The following is a 17,921-nucleotide window of genomic DNA, read 5'->3' as shown; positions in this document are numbered from 1 at the left end:
GAAAGTTTCCGTAAATCGAAGTCCAAGATCTGTACGTAATTGAAGTAAAGAGGGGTCGTCAGATGCAGGATAGAGTATGTTGCCGTTCAACTCCGATGTAGCAACGTAATTGGACGAAATGTTTTAAACTCTAAGCTTCCAATTATTTAACTAAAATATCAAAGAAAGCAGCCAGGCAATGAAAAGCTTTTGCCCAGAAAACATCTTTACAGTCCATACAACTACTTGACTCAGAGCTCCTCAACCTTACGCTCTTCCTACTCGCGTTTTGAGTGTCGCAGTCATTTTTTGCCTTCCGAGCTCGTCGGCTTTCACAGCTCAACTTGTGGAGAAGTCTAGACTTAGTGTCGTTGTCTTTCCTTTCAGGGTTCTTTACAGCAGCTGTTGATAGCCCCGGACGTGTTCAGAGTTCTTTCTTACTGTAAAGACTTCACGCCGGATTGTGACACTCCGCTACCTTATGCGCCCTTCTTAAGCGGTGCTGCTCAAGAGAGAAACGTACAGATCGTCAACAATGTCCGATATGTAAGTACGCATACTTAACGCTACAAGTGGGGGTTAGGTGGAGGGGGTGTATATTACGCCATTTCAAAGTTCGAATCGAAGATTTCCAGCTCAAAATAACAGTTCACAGATATGGAAAAAGGCCGAAAAGGCGACGATAAGGCATAATGAATCATCAATTGTCTGAGACTAAGACCATAGCTAACCGAAACGAAAACGAGAACATCACTAAAACACGCATGTTAAAAAGGTTGAAAACCTGGCACCTGTCCACGGTTAGGCAATGCATGTTTAGTTTCTCAGTACAGCTTGTTTTCCAATGCCGGCTAAAAGGATTGTGATGCGCAGTTGCGACAAAAGTTGTATTCAGGATTGTTCGCACTGCATAACGCTCAAAAATGTGCAAGTGAATATATGAAAGATCAAGGGAATTCTAAATAAACCAACTAATTAACGTTGTCATCTAGATCGTGACGAGTGGGAAACACTCCCACGAAACAACAGTCTGTCGATCGAGTAAAATGAACGAGAACTAGTCCAGTCAACCTTCATTAAATGAAAGATCATATATATGAACGGTGGAGAAAGACGTAAAGACATGAATAATCATCGCAGTTTTATCGACCAACTTGAGCAGCTGTGAAATTAAAACCAGAAAAAAATTTCAAGCTTGAACGGGATTTTAATTCATGACCTCTGCGATACTGGTGCAGCCAACTGGGGGCTGGTCACGTTGTTCATTTCAATATTTTGTGTTAATTGTTTCATAGTAATAGCGCGGGACAGGTCATGAAACAATATCTTGTGAATGGAATGACGATTTTAGCAGGAAAACGATTAACAATCGGCTTGAATTCTATTTTCAGATTAAGGGAGAGCGAGGGATTCCTGGTCCTGCAGGCACTGCGGTATGTACAGAACTTGTTTGTATCGTTTGATCATCGAGTATGGAAGAGGTGGATTTTTGAAAAGTTGTTCCGTTTCATTGTAACCCTAGCGGTTAAGAGAAAAACAAAAAGTTACCCCGCCCCCACGAACTAACACATTTTCAAAACCCCTACCCCCTACCCCCTACCCCCACCTCTCACACTCGTAGCAGGCGTGGTAAAATAGCATTTCCTACTTGCATAAGTAAACGTAAATCCAAAAGCAATCTTACTAACAAGTTTCACTGGAATCAAGGCAATAAAGCACGTGAAAGGCACACTCAAACCAGCAGAGCGTGCTTTTCGATTGCTAATCAAATATACCTTGCCATATAGCCAGCAGCTGTTTCACGACTTGGTTCGCTTTGCTTTCTTCCACAGGGACCCCCGGGCCCACAAGGACCCAAAGGATACAACGGACCGAGAGGCGAAAGAGGCTCTCAGGTATGATACAGACGGCTGGCCCTCTTTCAGAAGGGCTGGTTTATTAAAGCCAATATCTTGACTTACAACATAAGTCTTTCTGAAGGCCATGGCTACCAGGGCTCCCATCATGGCCCTGGACTTGTGACAAACGTCTGTTGTAAGTCGAAATAATGGGGCTCAATGATCCAGACCGTTTGCCGTTAGCCATCGAGTCAGCAGTGCATTCAGTTTTGATTATACGCTTTTAGAGACCTCTAGCGCGAGCATTCCATAGAAAGTGGTCCGGAAACCTAACCACCGCATTCAAAAGATTTCTATAATGCAGAGTTAGCAAATGATGAGGTCATATTGGCCGTATTTACCTAGGAAATACGGTTAATAATAAGTCTCAGTCATAATAAGCATCTAATACTAAGTGCGGGTAGGAAAATACGAGACGCATGAAACTCGCTCTCTCCGCCGCAGGGACTCAAATGGGTTTTTTTCGGGTGGGGAGAATCCGTTGAACGATATCTATAACGAACGCTTCGAACTTCTGCAGAGGAGAGAGAGTGAAACTCGTGTGTTGGCAAAAAAAAAAAGCTGTAGCGGTCTATTCGTCTGCCTACGTGAACACGGCCATCTCCATCTCTCGTAGACAAAGATCTAATATCAATTTACAAATTCTCTTAACCGGTTATGTCTATGCTAGTTAGGAGAGTTTAATTAAAACAGTAAAAACGTTTTCCTTCTTAGGGACCTCGGGGTTCCCCAGGTTCTGCAGGACCCCCTGGTCCACCTGGCCCCCCCGGAGACGGAATATATGTGGTAAGTAGAATCTCATTTTAACTCTTTACTCGTGGCTTACCAATTTTTGCTTATCTATGTTAGTTTACTCTGTTCCCCTTATTTCTTGCTCGACCGATCCCAAACTTTTGTCTTCTTAGAAAGTTGACGTTGTTTATAAAAAAAATCCGACCTGTCTCGAGGTTTAATTTTTGCTCAGAGCTTGAAGGCTAAAACGAAGTCGCATGTAAATTTATTTATCCAACTTGATTAGTAATATACTTTTCCATCCACGCGATCTTAATCCTTGATCACTTCCAAAAAAGTTCTATCATTTTTCTAGTACTGTTTTAGAAAATCAGCCCATTATCGTTTGGGCTCCTTTCCGTTAAGCTTGTTTTTGAACACCCTGGTGTCATTATGAGAGCTAGGCAAGAACATCCCTTACAAGTGTGTATTTCCAACATTTCAGAGATGGAGAAGACTGCAGGGATCAGATAATAAGGGTCCAGGTGGCCCGGTAGCAGGCGGACTTGTCGTAGAGCCTCCTTCGGTGGTGAGTGTTTGATCTAACTATCATGAATTTAAGGTTGCCCGTTTAATCCGGGTGTCCTGTCCTAGCCTGGAACGCAGTGGTAAATGTATTTTTGTAGCGCTCACCTTTCAGTTTTGACAAAGAAACGGACGAAATTTTATTTTGAAGACTACTTCAAATGACACAAAAATATCCATTTCAGAAGGCTTCTCCCTCAAATTTACGTCTTTGCCATCGAGTTTGAATGTAAATAGAGAACCGGTTCATGAACTAGTTACGCGTCCCATTTTACCCGTATTTTATTTAATTCTTTATTACAGTAGACGTTTTATATTGACTTTATTGTTTCCTTTAATACTTCAGCCTGGAGATCCAGGCGCCCGCGGAGCCAGAGGACAGCGCGGTCCCCCGGTAAGTACAGACCTGGTACAGACATACACACGCTAATCGTATTGCCGCCACTTCTCTAAGGAGTGAAGACGTCAATCTGAGTAATAATGCAATTCTCATTACTGAAAACTACCTCTCGTTTCATAAAGGGAGAAAATGATTGCACTAACTTGTCGAAGTATGAACTGCCTGCTGCTGAACCATGCAGGCTTAAGCGTTATCCAGCTCCAAGGTGATTAGCTCAGTGGCGTTAAAAAACGTCGAACTTCCATCAAATCTATGTTTTTCACAAGGCCACATTGTCAATGAAAACACGTGTAAGATAAAAGTAACTTGAAAGATGGTAATCATTTTTACAAACCAACAAGTCTCATTGCCATAACGAACTTCTCGTTAGCCCAGTTAATTGGCCCCCACCATCAACGCGGGAGGCCACGGATTGGAATCGCCACCAGACTACCAAGCAGGGAGTTCTGCTGGCTGTGTTCACAAATTCAGCTAAGTTGTTGGAAAGGTCCTTTAATTGTACCCTATTGCAGTGAGTTTGGGTTCAGTGAAGACCATATAGGATCTGTTTGTGGATCCCCCGCTGTCTGCCCTCCTTGCTCCTTCCCCCCCCCCCCCCCAATCAATGTTGGAACCTTGCTTAAAATAGGGTTTTAGCTAGAAGTTCAACACTGGATAGGCTGGGGAGGGAAAGAACAAAACTGCTAACCTTCCCAAAACTCTTGTGATGTTCTGAAGATGAATTGCTGCACATAACATGGTGTTGTATTATCTGCCTGCAGGGTTTGCCGGGAGGTTCTGGTGAAAAAGGATCCCAAGGGGACCCTGGATCTCCGGTAAATATTAGCATAATTAATTATAATTTGTGCGTCCCATTTTACTGAGTCGTTTCGAATGTAATTAAGGTGGAGCAATGTCGCTGATATAACTTTACTGGAGGAATCGACTACATTTACATGGCATAAAATAGAAACGACAAGTCTCATTTTGCTGTTTGTGCAGGCATTTCGCTGATTTTAAGTGCATGATATTTGTCAGTTTTTTCGGACATGACGTACTAAGGGGAATTAATCCTAAAGTAATTATTAGAAGCTGACAACTAGTTTAGCGGGCACACTTTTCGAGTAATTTCTGTGTGCGTCGCAAAAATTGTAAAAACGTCGGCAAATTCGGTGACCATTGAAAAACCACGTCTAGAGTTGGGAACATGCTTCTGATGTTTCACACGATTATGTCGTTCGGTTTAACGTAGAGTAACCGGGCACAATGAAACAGATTGGCGAAAGGTGTTTAATTTTAAACATAAAAAAGCAAAAGCAAATTATTCCCCCTGCTTCCAATTCGAGGACCAGTTGACAAAACTGGGACAACGTAGGTGTTTTTCGCCTGTTGTTTGACGTCATGGAATACAAACTCAAAAAACAGTTGCGTTCAAGGCTCTTTAGAAAAACGAGAATTTCTTTATAGTTTCAATTTATTCACAGTGTTTGATTTGATGAGGTAACTCTGTTGGACTCCCTGTAATTTTGTTTGGCAGGGTCCACCCGGTAACCAAGGTAACCGAGGCCCGCCGGGAAGACCTGGAAAACCGGTAAGTGACCAGGCTTTGACAATCGATTCATGCTCTAGCGCGCATCGTCGAGTGATCGACTTATGAAATACGTGGAAGGTTGGAGAGCTCGAGAAAAACGTAAGAGTTTCTCGAGGCGCAGCCGAGAGAAATTTCAGCTTCTTGAGTGCTCTCCAAACTTTCTAAGTGGATGATAACTCGATAATACTTGTCTAAAAGCATGAATCAGTCGTTTTATAACATTGCCAAGCGAGGTGGCCAAGTGAAATTTACTTTTCTCACGCCCTATCCAATGATGCACGCTTGCATATACCGAGTGTAATAGCATTGCCTTTGTATTCATGTTATAAAGGTTTTTATGACGAACGCTTTACACAAACATCATGTGTTCCATGAAACACATCCATGCTGCAATGTGTTTTGTCTGTCCCTAGTGAAAACTAGCCTTAAGATCCGCGGGTTAGTGATATCCCCGACAAACTCACAGGCAAACGGGTTCATGATGCTGCATGTTCTAGTTAATAAGCCCGAAAATCTCTCTTTACCCTTTGAGCAAGTATTCTTTCGTTGCATTTCTCTCGTTCTTAGCCGTGCTCCTCACGAAAACGATGGTTTTATATGCAAAGTGAAGCACGATAATGAATTGTCGACATTTCTGCTTGTACTTGGGTTTCCCCTATGTGTAGTCAAATATATAGATGTTAAATGAATGAATGAACTTTATTAACGTGTTTAAAGTATCTACCAAAGAGGGAAAACCCTCTGCTAAACTCGATAAAGAACGTGATTTTATCCGATGGGAACCAAACAACGAACTTGTTCAAAAAAGTGTCACATGTCTTCTCGGGAGCTGCGCGTAACATTGTTAAGCATACATCATGATGTATTCACGCATCAAACGCCACTCGCTTTCGGCAATTAATTCTCCTTACAACTTTAATGCAAGGCCGTTTAGTTCACGATCTGGAATTTTCTTATACGTTTACGTTTATGGCGCTGTTAACGGTCTTCGTATCGCTTCCTACTGACATTTGTTCCTGCTACCGATCATTTCAGTCAAACAACTCATGTTCATCCAAGGACTTAGATCTTGCCTTGTCACGGTAATGGTGCCGAGAACCTGTTGTTTGAAGGTTTGAGGCTTGGGGCTGTAGTAAATCCTGGAATCTTGAAGCATGAGGCTAATCGCTGGCGTCTCCGAGCTGACTTTGACTTCGTCTTGTTCCTACACCACTGTTGTCTTGAATTTCGGGTTTTGTTGTGATGGTCTTCGGTTGATGTTGTATCTCCACACAGACCACTCTGTTTGTTTCACATGATGGACCTGTTGGACATCTTTCCCGCTTCACCTGAGTCTTTTGGTGGTCATCAGTGTTTGAAAGGTGTGATATCGAGCCGCAGTTTGGTGATCCCGAGAACAGGACCGAAGCAATCCGCCTTCCCCTTCTCTGTACGCCGGCTGCAGGTCTTCTCAGCTTTAACATCTCTAGCACTGCGTTCCTATATCGGCGATCCTTGTAGCAATAAAGAAGCGGGTTAAAGAGAGAGTTGAGTTGAGCCAGCATCATGGACCAACGGAAATACGAACTTCTACGAAGTGCGGGATAAGATCCTCCGAAGATCACCACGACTAACGATGGAGCGAACGAAGTTAACACGACGGCTGTCAGTATGCCAGTCATTTTCGCGACTTCCGTGGCGAGCCTGGCTTTAACCAGAGAATGAACTCTGCTGATTGAAGAAGTGTCCCGTTTTCTGACAGCGAGATAAACCATTATGTAGAAAGATCCGATTTGTATTATGCACGCAGAACACGGAAGGATGCCGACCATATTGACTACTCTAAGATATTTATACTGCACACCAAAGACTTTCATTATGCTCGGCTGAGTTGATATCAACACAGCTAACAGCCATGCAATTCTTGCATACTTCTTAACACGACCTCTGGTGATAATGACTCTGTACTGAGTCCACTTTGTTATCGCCACGTACCTCTCCCAAGCAATTAAAGCTAGATGATACACAGATGAAGAACCAACAATATGTAACACCATTTCATTTGCCAGAGCTATTCTGCAAAAAACGTTCGGGCTCAAAAACCGCTTGAGAAGATTTAGCACATCTAAAGTGATAGTTAGCGGCATGGAGATAGAGCTCATTAGAACATCGGCTACAGCCAAGCTTGCTAACAGAGTGTTCGAGTCGTGTTGTTTCAACTGTTTCTTCAGTTTTACCGCTAGTATTACTAACATGTTTAGGAGAAGAGCCACGGGACAAACAGTTACTGTGGTTGCAGCAGCTATCTTGAATGTGGCCGTCTCGCTTAAAACCCAAACAAATACAGGTTCAATTGGGCAAAAAAACTCGGAAGGCACCTGACTTGAAGCGTTCGCAAATAGATCTGTCTTGCTAGAGTTCATATTGATGCTGATCACTTTGTTTAACTCAATGAAGGGTAAATAATCATGATTCAAGTACTCACAGCTGAAGGTTTGGCCGTCTTTCTTTGATGTTAATTTTCTTCCATCATGTCTAGTAATTACGATATGTTTAGTAGTAGTTAACAGATTACTAGTTGTTACGAATGAAAACCAAACTCATTTATCGAACAATTCAGCAGCTGCTGGGGAATAATTTACACCTTCTGTTTTGCAAATGACCTAGGTGTGAACTATCATCTTAGACAAAGGAAGGTACGGAGGTATATCAGTGCATATCTAATGAGTGAACAGTTTCTTGAAGGATACGTTTCCAGTATGAGAGAAAATAAAATAAAAAAGGAAAAATTGTGCGAGCTTTAATGTTAATAACATATGATGAGGTTTTAACATGGATTCCTGGATGATTTTTTTTATACCTGGATGATGATAAATCCATAGCGCTATCTTAATGAGCGACAACATGTGGACAGGGAGTATATCTCTTTTAAATATAAACGCGCTAAAATGTAGATTTAACGAGGTAAGAATCAGCTTAACCATTTTCTGTTATATGTGACTGGTTAGAGAGTAAATCCACCTTCTATTGAACTCATTTGAGAGTTAGAGGTGCTAATTAGCGTTAAATATGGACTGGGATATTTCGAAGAAGTATCAGTAACAATAGCAATTTTTCAATAAAAGTGTGAACATTGCAAACTATCGCCTGTACCTAATGGCTTAATAGCTCAATATAAAATATAGTCATGTACGCGTGCACTGATTGGTTGCGAAGTCGTTTAGCACCAGGCTGATATGATTGATGTACCTTACCACTTTGTAAGCTTTGTTTTATATACAGTCGAACCTCCCGTAAGCGCTTACGGGAGGTGGTCGCTAACGAGAGCTTAGACCATAATGGGTCAATATTTTTTTTGCATTAGAATATGGTAACTGCCAAGTCTTATTCAATGCGCCAATGCGCCAATGCCGATGTAATGTTTTATTGATGTAAAAGTCAATTTCGAGAGAAAAATTCGATTCTTCCCATTGACAAATTTCCGTTTCTTGTGCTAGACAACACCTTATTATCCAATTTCCGCTGTATAATGTGTAAAATGGTTGCTTACGGGAGGTTAAAAACAAAGGAAAATTTCGAACAGTTTGCTCTAAAAGTGGTCGCGATCGCTTGCGAGAGGTGATCGCTTACAAGAGGTTCCAAATATAGTGATTTGACTTGGAAACTTTTGGTATTTTGGTAAACTGGTCGCTGAGGAGAGGTGGTCGCTTACGAGAGGTGGTCGCAACTGGAGGTTCGACTGTATTAAATTTCAAATAGGGCGGTTATCCTTAAGGTGGCTCCCTAGAGTATTTACGAACACCCTCCCTATAGAGCGTGAGTTAGAAAAGGAAACTTAGTTAATTTCTCTTAAAAGTTTTCCCTGTAGAGATTTACCAGTATGGGTACTGGTAAAATAAGGCTTAGTTTTTGGTTGTCAATTTTTGGATTAAGGCCGTTACCATGGCAACATCTCATCTAATGACAGGCTGATATATTCCTTATTTTGGCCGAAACTCCTTAATATTTATACTTTCCTTCGACGAAATATTTTCATAGTTTGCCACGTCATGGAAATGAAATTGCCTGACATTTTGAATTGGTAAAAAGTCAACGTTGTTCAGACGGTATTTCCAATGTTCTGTAAGTTGTCATTATTCTAAATATATTAGGTTAGCTCTGACAGATTTAAACAAAAATAGGTTATTTTATAGGAATTGTATGTAGTTACATCTGAGCCAAATTTAAAAAAAATTCACCGAAGGAAACACGAGAAAATTCACTGTCAGTTTTGCTTTTTGTGCTCATGTGACGTCATAAAAATCGAAAAACACTGACGTTTTCCTTTGAGCGCGCGCAGATTACTTGGACTTTCGTCCTATGCGCGCGTGCAATCGTAAAACTGTAGGGAGCCACCTTAATAAATCTGTAAATCCTCGCATTTGAACTCGTTCAGTTTTATCTTATATGCTATTTGTTACGAATTGTTTTTAAGAGTGGAGACAATCTTGGTGATAACCTGCGATGGACTAGCATCCATCTACGGAGGGGTGTGGCAACCCTTACCTTACTCATCTCACTTCACCTGACCTCACGTCTCTTAACCTCACTTTACTTCACCTGACCTCACCTCACCTTAACTCACACTTGATCTCTTTTGTGTTAGAACGAAGTTCATTTGCAATTTGCATAGCAACGCTTCTCTGATATGACAGTGACAGTCAAAGGGTCTCTAGTGCTATTTCTTGCAATATTTATTTTCCTCACCATTTCAACTTATTAAAACCATTTTGTTCTTTCTAGGGTCCCCCTGGACCGGACGGCCCACGAGGTACACCCGGACCCATGGGAGAAAAGGTAGGTATCTCATTGTACGAAAGAACTTGTTCATCCAAGCTACCAACAGCAATATAAGAACCAATGCCATCCGTGAAAAAAGTATGCTATGGAACGGTGAGCATGTTAAGGCGGTTTGTAAGACGTAAACAAGTAGTTAAAGCTAAGTCAATTACATGCAAGTAAGTGGACGCGATCGTGTTTTGTGAGCTTCATCAAAGTTAGCTCCCTAAATTCTGATCGGTTTTACTTCACTTGACAGGGCAGACTGCTGATATTCGTAAAGCCAAAAGAGAAGCTATCACCTTTCTCCAATCAAATCAAACGAAAGTAAAACCAGTGAGCCAATCAGAACACGAATCCAAAGTGTGTAATCTGTGCGAGCCTGCGCGGTAGACAAGTTTTGGTTGGTTGCGAAAGACATGTTTGCATTTGTCGGTTGTGTACATTAACAATTAAATCGTTTAGAAGAAGTAATGTTTGAAGTAAGTAAATATAGAGTAAGGCTAAACGTAAACACCTTTTCATAGTGAAACACAATTTGCACTGCAATGTGATAAGAACAACAGCGACATCATCGTGATTAACACAGATATCAGAGTTATAAAACGATGGCATTCTGTGGGTCTCAGGTACTAACCTTATGTGCAAACTTGAAAATTTATTGAAGAGCTCACTCAACTACAATAACAATAGCAACAACAACAAACAGGCTAACAAATTGAGAGATTGTAGGAAATGTTAACCGCTTGTGTTCATATTTTTATTGTTAGGGAGACAGAGGGCTTGACGGCATGGCTGGAATGATGGGCCACAAAGGACCACGGGTAAAGTAAATCCAGTCGTAAAATATAAGGTCCAGGTCAAACGTCGAACTTCACATAAGACGAACTAAACTGAGCGAATTAAGTTCATGATAAGTTCGACGTTTGACACAACTGAGTTCGTCCGACTGGAGCAAACGAATAGAACGTGTTGGTCGATCTAAATTCGAATCAATTTTGACATCTGACCCGACGGTCGAGCTTTTACCCGTTTGGATCTACTCAAATTGCAATTATGTCCGTCTCATACGAGGTTTGACGTTTGACCTGGGCCTAACAATACGTGTTAAAAGCTGGTCAAAACAAATGAGTGGAGTCTTACAGCTCGCCACTTGTCCACTTGACAATATATATTTGATCCACAATAAACTGTTTATTTTCTGTCGTTTTCTTTAAGGGTTTGCCAGGTGCTCGCGGCGAGAAAGGAGACAAAGGCGAAGCTGGGGAAAGAGTAAGTTTTATTTTTCGCATCGGCCTTGTAATCTATTTCTCGCTGGTAAAGGAGTAACGTTTTCGCTCACGCACTGGTCAGGCAATCTCTACTTTCTCTGTTAGGGCCCGAGAGGAAGGATGATCCTGGCGCTAGGATGATCCTACCTCCATGTAAACGGCCTCAGGAGGCCCAGTTTGCCCACCCACCATCTTGAAACCGGAGATGGCCCTAGGGACGAGTTGGGAGAAACAACATGGCGGGATCTTTGCACTTATCGACAAAAAGCTCAAAAAAACCTGGAAATGGCAGCAGTGTGATTTAGTTGGGGAATCATCGCTCGCTGTTGCTGTGTTAGAAATATCAAGTTGTATATAATGGCAAATTGATGCTGAAAGGCAGTTATCAACTCCAGTAAAGAGAGAAGAACTCCCAAAACTACGCTTTTGTCATTGTCGCCCGCCACCTTGCTTTGCAACCGCGCCGAACACAAAAGTGCTAGGGCGATCCTGCATGTAAACCAAATGAAAAGTTGGTCTCAGGAGCCGCGTTTTTGCATGTAAACCAAATGAACCTTCTAGGATGATCCTAGCACTAGGATCATCCTCTTTCTATGTAAATGGGCCCTTAGTGAATGGTTAGTGTTGTTTCACCCAATGGTCTTTACGCGGCTATCTTACCTTGTCTTTGACGGCAAAAAAGTAACTCTTATTTGGCGCATTGATCACGCTATCTTTTTCAATTTTACTGGCGGAAGTGTAGGTCTCATATCACCCTTTTCATTTGTCACGCTATCTTTTGCGGTGGAAGAGTAATCCTCGTTTCGTGTTTGTCACGCTATCTTTCTTAAGTTTGCTGGTGGAAGAGTAATCATGTGTTATTTCACACCTTTGTCACGTTTTCTTTGTTAACTTTGCTGGTGAAAGAGTTTGATCTTTGTGTTTATATTTTAAAAGGGAGAGCAAGGTATACCTGGACAGAGTGGAGTTCCTGGTGAACGGGTGAGTTATCTCTCTTCTCATCAATTCTTGAGTGTTTCACATTGTTTGATCTTGTTTGTTTTTGCTAAAAAAACTAGACGCTCCAAGAACGTTTATTCAGGCTTCGAGTCGCAATATCAAATCGTACTTTGCAAGAATCGAACACAATAAAAATAAGTAAAAGAATCAGGATATTTAACACAAAAGTGACGTATAGATATTTACTATTCAAATTGCTTCGTTGAGTATCCTCTTCTTCCGATTGCATGTTCTTTGCCTCATCTTCGAAGTTCTGGTCAAGAAGATTCTTGATTTTTTCAACCTCTGGGGTTTTTGTCTCAGTACCATTGTTTGTAGTCATAGTTTTGTTTATAGCGTTTTCGTAGTTTGAGCCATTTTTGGCTCATTTGGTAATCTCGTGAGAACTAGCATAAACTTTGCTAATTAGGCTGCAGAATTCGTGGACTGACCCGTTCCGAAAACGGTAGATATGAAAAACGGCGAGATGAGCGTATAAGCCTGATTCTTTCCAAGGCGTTCTTCACAAAACTCAACATTCTGTAAATTATGTTGTTCACGAAGAGAGAGCACACGATTACCAAGCTGTCGCAATCTCATCACCAGTTTCCACGCCCTCTGCTAGGAACGCATGGAACTATGGCCCTAAAAGAACGGCATGCATTTTTAGATTCTGGCTTTCTTACGGAAGCTCAAGTAAAAACAAAGAACATTCAAGGAACAACGCCCCTAACTAAATAAATGCGCGAAGACTCGTTATATCGACCCTATATACATTCGAAGTTTCAGATTAGATTGTTCCCTTTGATTGGTCAAATTAAGAATTCGGTCACTCGTTCCAGTCTGCAACAGTTGGTTCCCAGTCTCCCTGTCTTTCAAAAACAAAATGGCGATTCAATCTGGCGAAATGGTATTAAAAAATAAAGAGAAAGGTGAAACGACGAGAAGCTTACAAGTCAATCACCAGGATTTGATTCAGATCTTCAGGTACTTGGCTATATTTGCAAATAAGAGAACCATGCTTTTAACTGTTTTGGGAGGTGAATTGAATGTAAACCCCATCTTGCTACTTGAAGAACAACTGGAAAACTGAATGTTTACTACTAGGGTACGTTAAAATTCAACATAAATTCATAATTGTGTGCCTTATTAAAAATCAGTTGTTGACAACATGAACACTTAATTTTGGATATTGCTTAGTTTTTGTCAAGTGAAATTTCTAGTCTTTTTATTGCAACGTTTTTCGAAGTTTCCATGTACTTTTATACGACGGCCTTAAAAGCATGTCTCTGAATTTCCTTAAAAGAAATATAGTCTCAAAATTGCCTTTGAATGTGCTTCTCAGGTGACATGGCTTTTGCTATAACTAAAATCAACCAGAATTAACGAATTTCAAATAAACATGTTTACTGTGTTTCTTTTGAATTTTAGTATAAATCTACTAGCATTCAATCACGAATGCTGCTCTCTGATTGGCTACGCTACTCACTCTCTCTATTCTGTTGTAGATAGTCAGTAGTGTAGCATTGAGCGATTGTGAATGTTAACAATTGGCAGCCGCTTCTTTGTGTTTTCAAAGTGTCTGTGAAGAGGATTTAGATAAAGTTTTGAACGACTTGTGCTAAACAATTAGATTATTCGCTCTCGATTTCTATGCATGACAGTTGACGAGGGCACAGCCCGAATCAGCTATCACACATAGAAATTGAGCGCAAATTATCTAATTGTTAAATAGAAACACTCATGAAAGTTTGGGAGAACTCAAAAAAGATGTGGACCCACAGCAGTTCTCGTTCTCCCAAACTTCCAACTCGATAGAAAACCAAAACATGTTTTAGATATTTGTTAAACAATTTAAAAAATTTTGTATTTTTACAAGACTGGCTGTTCTTTGATCACAGGGTCCCCAAGGTGAACCTGGAGCAAGAGGTCCTCCTGGCCCAAGGGGATTGCAGGCAAGTTATTCTTATCTTACTAACTTCAGTAATGATGTGTCTGAGGTGCAATAGCCTTAATGGTTAGTGTGCTGTACTCCAGATTAAGTAGTCTGGGTTTGAGCCTCAGGTGGAGTCATTACGTTATGTTCTCGGGTGATACATTTAATTCTAGCATTGCCTCTCTCCATCCAAGGTGTAAATGGTTTAAGCGGTGAATTTGATGCTGGGGGTAACCCTGTGATGGACTAGCAGCTCATCCAGGGGAAAGTGGAAATACTCCTAGTAGTCACTTCATGCTACAGAAACCTAAGATAAGTACAGCTGGCCTGATTGACCTCTGGGATCGAACATAGACTTAACTTTACCTCTGTGGTGATTCTGGTGCACAATAAACGTGCACTTGGTGTGAACATTTCACTCATTGCCACGTGTCTTGTTTTATCAACAGGGAAATACTGGTGAAAGAGGACCACCGGGACCAACAGGCTCCCCGGTGAGGTTCCATTTTTGTTTTCAAGGGAAAATGTGACCATATAATTACATACCGTACTGAGGTGGGAGATATTGTGGTTAGAACATTGCATTATACTCTAGATTGAGATGTCTGAGTTGATCCTTGGCCAGGGTCTTTGTGTTATTATTGGTTTGCACAGCACGTTACAGGTGTGGATCTAGGATAAATGGTGACCAATATCTGAACTGAGCACCAAAGGCCCAAGCTTCTAGAGGGGTCTGGGGCCATGCTCCCCCTGGAAACGTTTTGGATTTGAACTTTCTAAAGGACCCTTTCCTGGGTTTCTGTGAAGTTCTGATAAATCTGACTGATTTCCATAAAATCGGGGAAAGCAGTATGGATCTGCACCTGTATTATTCAAGAAGGCAATTTCTCCTGAACACCCACGAGTTGTGAATTAATGAATGGTATGAGTAAATTTTATGGGCAGCCTATCAAAAGGTTGGAGAGAAGACTCTGGTAGACTGGAAATTTGCTATTTAGTTGTGTTATGTACACATTTGAAGCTACCATGTTTCTTTTTCATGTAAAATACCATTCTGGTTTTTCTGTTCATTCTTTGATAACTTAAAGTTGTTAAACAGCTAAATACAAAGTTATGAATGTGTGATAGTGCACCTTTACTATTTTACCTTAATTGACTTCAGTTCAACCATGTGGTTGGGAACCAAGTGCATTGCTCTGTAAAATAGCTTTTCTTAGAGATCAAATTTACCTGTAAGGATACTAGCTAGGACATATCTATGTACAATTTGCAAATTAAAGCTTTGACCATCTTGGGGAGATTAAGAAAACATGATAGTTTATGTGAATCTGATTCAGAGGTGAAGTGAAAAGGACTGTACTTTCAGATTCACTGGAATTGAAATGACATTGAACGTTGCAATGCACATTGCAATGCTCTTTGAACAGGAAAATATGAATCTGAGTATAATTGTGAAATTTACAAATGATGTGTATATTAGCTCAGTAACTGAACCAGGAGGGCATCAGTTTGCATTTGGTAAATGTGGTAAAAATGAGCATGAGAGGAATGTGGAAAGACAGTGTTGTAAAAAATAATGTGACACTTTTGGTTTCTTTTCTAGGGTCCTCCGGGTGCACCAGGTATACAAGGTGTACAAGGCATGAGAGGAACACCGGTATGATCAATAAGCAGCTCATTATTTTTTTGTTGCTCTTGTTCCAGTAGAGAGCTAGCAGTGATCTTGATGTATCCATGGTGAGGTAAAGCTAGAAAGAGGGAAGAGCACTCCATGATTCACTATCACCCGGTCAGAAGTCCTCAGATCTAGTCTTGTATTGTATGGGGAGCAAAAGGCTAAGCTACTGAGTCGCAGTATAGCAATAACAAGATTTCTGTCTTTTTTATTACTGTCATATTCAAGCATCTATTGATCAAGGAACTTTCTATTTAGTGTAATATTTTTGTATTTCCTTTCAGGGACCTCCTGGCATCCCAGGCCCTCCTGGCCCTGTTGGACCCAAGGTATACCATATCATGAACATCTTTGACCTCTCTTTACTGATTTGTCCTTACTATAGCATAGTTTGTTTTGTCACTACAAAAACTGTTTTCTTGCAGTTATTTTCTTTTAAAGAAATATAACTTTGTGTCTTTTATTTGCTACGTCTTTTAATCTTTATTTTGGATGTCCACCTATTTGCTCTAACTTGATTAAGTTGCATTAATGTAAAGTGTATTTATATTTATTTCATTATTACAAATGTTACTAATATCTTATGATAGAACAGAAACACAGTCAGTTTATTCCTTGTTTCAGGGTGAGGCTGGAAAAGTTGGCATGCCAGGATTCCCAGGCTCTGATGGTGTACCGGTGAGCAGGGAGATATTAATTGGGTGCCAGTATATTAAATGTAGCTGTCTTTTTAGAGAGGAAACAGTTGAAATAGCTCTTAATGGCTAATCTCAGTTTAAATGTTGGGTGCTGGATTGAAAAGATTACAATCAGTCAAATTTTAAGGGCCACTTCATTTCTGCACAGGCAAACACAGGTATTTGACAAAAGCCTTGACATAAATTTAATATGTTCAGTGTATTTAACACTTCACTAATCTGCCAATCATTGATGTCTGTTGTGTCATCAGTTGAAATAAATGACAAAACAAATTATATTATGTACGTATAGTGTACTTTTTTTGATGGTCTCTGTTGATCATTTAATTAATACTAATAACTACAGTTCAATTATCTGGTTTGAATCCCCATCAAGATGTCTGTAAAAGGAGTTTCACACAATGATTAGTTATTCTTACACAATAAGTTATTTTTCTGATCCTTTTTTCTTTTGTTTAGGGATATCCTGGCATAGAGGGACCACCTGGACCAAAAGGAGACAGAGTATGTGAGATCTATCATAAGCCCATACACATGTACAATACACCAATGTTAATCATTGATTTATTACTGGCATAATAATACACATGAAAAAATTACTTGATTCTGATTGGCTAAGAGGAGTGCAGTTCAAGTGTAACACCAGTGCAAAAAGTGTAACATCAGTGCAAAAAGTGTAACACCAATGCAATTACACATGGAAATTCTGGATTATGATTGACTGAAAGACAACAGGGAATTTTCTAAGAAAATGATATCACGTAAAATGATGACGAAAATTTTGCGCTGAAACTTTGAAAAAAGTTTTCTCAAATGAGAAAAAATGGCTTCAAGAAAGATCTTCTGGCACTTCCTCTAGGCAAATTTTTTCATGTTTATATTATTAATACGTAATCATACGGTTTTTCTTGTTCAATTTGGAGTTAATTTGCACTTGTGAGTTTTTCAAAAAGCTGAAATTGCACTTGCTGAAGCGGCTCGTGCAATTTCAGCTTTTTGAAAAACTCACTCGTGCAAATTAATTCCAAATTGAACTCAAAACCGTATGATTACCTATACCAATGCACATGTTTATTAATTTTCTCAGTCTAACTATTTTAGTATACAATCTACTAGCATTCTATCACAAACTTTCCATTCTCTTATTGGCTACCCTACTCCCCATCTATTCAGTTGTAGATGCTGAGTTACCTAGCAGTGTGTGTTGTTGTTTGATAATATTTTGACCTTGGTTTAAAGTGTTTTAAAACAGTTTGATTTTGATTTTCCTTTTGTCTCATATTTGCTACCATATCAGTTACCATGCTGTAATCTCAAGCATACATCACAATCTAGGTTGTATTGAAAAGTCTAAGCTGTTCCTTGCCTCAGTCCTTCCTTGTTTCTTCTCTCGCTTGCCCCTTTTTTTCTCTTGTCCCCAATT

At 40.3% G+C, this 17,921-nt stretch overlaps 2 protein-coding genes across 2 annotated transcripts in view; one reads left to right on the top strand and one right to left on the bottom strand.

Moving 5' to 3' along the window:
* The window catches only part of LOC110064296 (uncharacterized), a 54,536-nt gene that overhangs the window by 3,816 nt on the left and 32,799 nt on the right, over nucleotides 1–17,921 (top strand). The window contains exons 4-21 of the mRNA XM_089274977.1: nucleotides 367–525; nucleotides 1,371–1,412; nucleotides 1,812–1,874; nucleotides 2,592–2,663; nucleotides 3,094–3,177; nucleotides 3,520–3,567; nucleotides 4,335–4,388; nucleotides 5,090–5,143; nucleotides 9,905–9,958; nucleotides 10,711–10,764; nucleotides 11,159–11,212; nucleotides 12,148–12,192; nucleotides 14,091–14,144; nucleotides 14,575–14,619; nucleotides 15,729–15,782; nucleotides 16,085–16,129; nucleotides 16,425–16,478; nucleotides 16,958–17,002. Coding sequence (XP_089131103.1) covers nucleotides 367–525; nucleotides 1,371–1,412; nucleotides 1,812–1,874; nucleotides 2,592–2,663; nucleotides 3,094–3,177; nucleotides 3,520–3,567; nucleotides 4,335–4,388; nucleotides 5,090–5,143; nucleotides 9,905–9,958; nucleotides 10,711–10,764; nucleotides 11,159–11,212; nucleotides 12,148–12,192; nucleotides 14,091–14,144; nucleotides 14,575–14,619; nucleotides 15,729–15,782; nucleotides 16,085–16,129; nucleotides 16,425–16,478; nucleotides 16,958–17,002 — 1,080 coding nt within the window. The remainder of the gene's footprint in view (nucleotides 1–366; nucleotides 526–1,370; nucleotides 1,413–1,811; nucleotides 1,875–2,591; nucleotides 2,664–3,093; nucleotides 3,178–3,519; nucleotides 3,568–4,334; nucleotides 4,389–5,089; nucleotides 5,144–9,904; nucleotides 9,959–10,710; nucleotides 10,765–11,158; nucleotides 11,213–12,147; nucleotides 12,193–14,090; nucleotides 14,145–14,574; nucleotides 14,620–15,728; nucleotides 15,783–16,084; nucleotides 16,130–16,424; nucleotides 16,479–16,957; nucleotides 17,003–17,921) is intronic.
* Nucleotides 5,911–7,545, bottom strand: LOC149102298 (sphingosine 1-phosphate receptor 2-like). Its single transcript, XM_089274979.1, has one exon. It carries the CDS (start codon nucleotides 7,543–7,545, stop codon nucleotides 6,304–6,306), a length of 1,242 nt encoding a protein of 413 aa, XP_089131105.1. The 3' UTR covers nucleotides 5,911–6,303.

This window comes from Orbicella faveolata, unplaced genomic scaffold (genome assembly GCF_042242905.1).
Source record: "Orbicella faveolata isolate gen_17 unplaced genomic scaffold, um_ofav_v1 contig_36, whole genome shotgun sequence".
NCBI classification, from domain to species: domain Eukaryota; kingdom Metazoa; phylum Cnidaria; class Anthozoa; order Scleractinia; family Merulinidae; genus Orbicella; species Orbicella faveolata.
The sequence above is the reverse complement of the archived record's forward strand: the minus strand, read 5'-3'. Positions and strand labels throughout refer to the sequence as shown.